Genomic DNA, 1948 nt, shown 5'->3' with positions numbered 1-1948 from the left:
ACCTGCTCCGTTTCCGACCTGGGCCGGTTCACCCCTCCTTAGGCAACCTGGTGGTCCCCCGCTCCCGGGAGGTCACCATATTGATGCCGAACTTAGTGCGGACACCTGATCGGCACATCTCACTGCAGCCCAGAACTCCTGGGCTCAAGCGATCCTCCCACCTCAGCCTCCTGAATAGCTGGGACTATGGGCACGCGCCACCGTACCCAGCAACCAAATACATTTCATATGAGGCAAGACAACTTTTTTTTTTTTTGAGATGGAGTCTTGCTGGACTGCAGTGGTGTGATCTCAGCTCGCTGCAACTTCTGCCTCCTGGGTTTAAGCAATTCTCCTGCCTCAGCCTCCCATGTAGCTGGGACTACAGGTGTGCACCACCGTGGCTAATTGTTTTTGTATTTTTAGTAGAGACAGGCTTTCGTCATGTTGGCCAGGCTGGTCTCAAACTGCTAAGTAACCTCAGGTGATCCACCCACCTTGGCCTCCTAAACTGCTGGGATTATAGGCGTGAGCTGCCACACCTGGCCCAGTTCAACTTTCTTAAGTCAGTATTTACAGAGCTAACTCAGTGTCCCAGAATTTAAAAATTCCTTACCCTTTACAGCAAAGATACATATTGTGGCTCTACTGAAGCAATATATACATGTCAGAACTAAAAATCAGAAAAGCAAAAGGGTCCATTCAACATATAGCAGCTTATATCTAAATATATACATGTATGTATATGTTTTCACAGTTAGATCTTTAAAAAAAATTATATTTGATATGTTCAGAAATATCTCTGTAGTCTATAAATATTTTAAAAGCTCAACTGATCAAAATGCAATACAAGAACATATCAAATTAAATAAATCTTCTAAATCTTTAAAAACAGATACTTGAAGTCAGTAAAGCTTGAGGTTTGTGTTAAGTGTATTCTGTCAGTCCCTATGACTAGGGAAGGCAGAATTTTCTAAATACGATAGGAGAGAAACTCCAAAAGCTTGGAAGGAATTGGCAGCTCCTGGACTTCTTGGGTGGGCATCACTCTTCGGATTGACATGCGACATAAATGTTGCAGGCTAGGGACTTGCCGTGGAGTGGCCCAAAAATACACACTTCCGTCATGTGTTCTAAAAAGAAATAAAGCACATGCTCAGTCACCCAAGCATATGTATTTCAAAGTTGCTACAGCTCAAACAACTATCATCTAATACATGTGAGTACCGGAGTCACAAACTTCACATTAAAACCCAACTAACCAATGATGTATTCTATGACAAGGTCACATTACTCTAAAGAACACTTTCATTAGAGATTTACTGACAATAAACTACTAGCTGCTAAAAGCCACCTTAAATTGCCCCTTAAAGAAAAGAGAAAAATTTATTTACCCAGCAGCTAAAACACTGCCATCAGTAGAGAAGGCACAGCAAAGACCATTGCTCAAAGGTGCAACTTGCACTGGATAATCCTCATCAATTCTCCAGAACCTCACCATTCTGAAAAGGAAATAAATTATTTAGTGAGCATCTTGTAGAAAATGTAAGGTAAAAGCATCTTTTAAAATTTAGAAAGAAATGCCATTGAGTTATGAGTCACAAAACACACAAATCACACCAACAGGCAATGACTGTAACTTGCTTTATAAAATTATAAAATATTTTAAGCTCTATAAAAACCAGTTGGTAAACTGGAAGAACTTTCACTTAAGAGACTACCATGCACGGTTGACTTCTCACCTTCCCAGTGTTCAAATCTAGAATGTTCAGACACAGAGGTTTTTTCCTTACTTTCCTACACTTACAATACAACCAGTTTCTAATCTGTTTCACCCTTTTCCCAAGACACTTTAAAAACCTAGGTGGGCCGGGCGCGGTGGCTCAAGCCTGTAATCCCAGCACTTTGGGAGGCCGAGGCGGGTGGATCACGAGGTCAAGAGATCGAGACCATCCTGGTCAACATGGTG

General features: G+C 41.7%; 1 protein-coding gene across 1 annotated transcript in view; it reads right to left on the bottom strand.

Moving 5' to 3' along the window:
• Window positions 1-676: 676 nt before the first annotated feature.
• Window positions 677-1948, bottom strand: part of WSB1 (WD repeat and SOCS box containing 1) — a 20412-nt gene continuing 19140 nt past the window's right edge. Inside the window, exons 8-9 of the mRNA XM_017496803.2 lie at window positions 1374-1481; window positions 677-1112 (exon numbers count right to left, since the gene is read on the bottom strand). Coding sequence (XP_017352292.1) covers window positions 953-1112; window positions 1374-1481 — 268 coding nt within the window. The 3' untranslated portion in view covers window positions 677-952. The remainder of the gene's footprint in view (window positions 1113-1373; window positions 1482-1948) is intronic.

The sequence above is a fragment of the Cebus imitator genome, unplaced genomic scaffold (assembly GCF_001604975.1).
Source record: "Cebus imitator isolate Cc_AM_T3 unplaced genomic scaffold, Cebus_imitator-1.0 Scaffold223, whole genome shotgun sequence".
Classification (NCBI taxonomy): Eukaryota; Metazoa; Chordata; class Mammalia; order Primates; family Cebidae; genus Cebus; species Cebus imitator.
The sequence above is the reverse complement of the archived record's forward strand: the minus strand, read 5'-3'. Positions and strand labels throughout refer to the sequence as shown.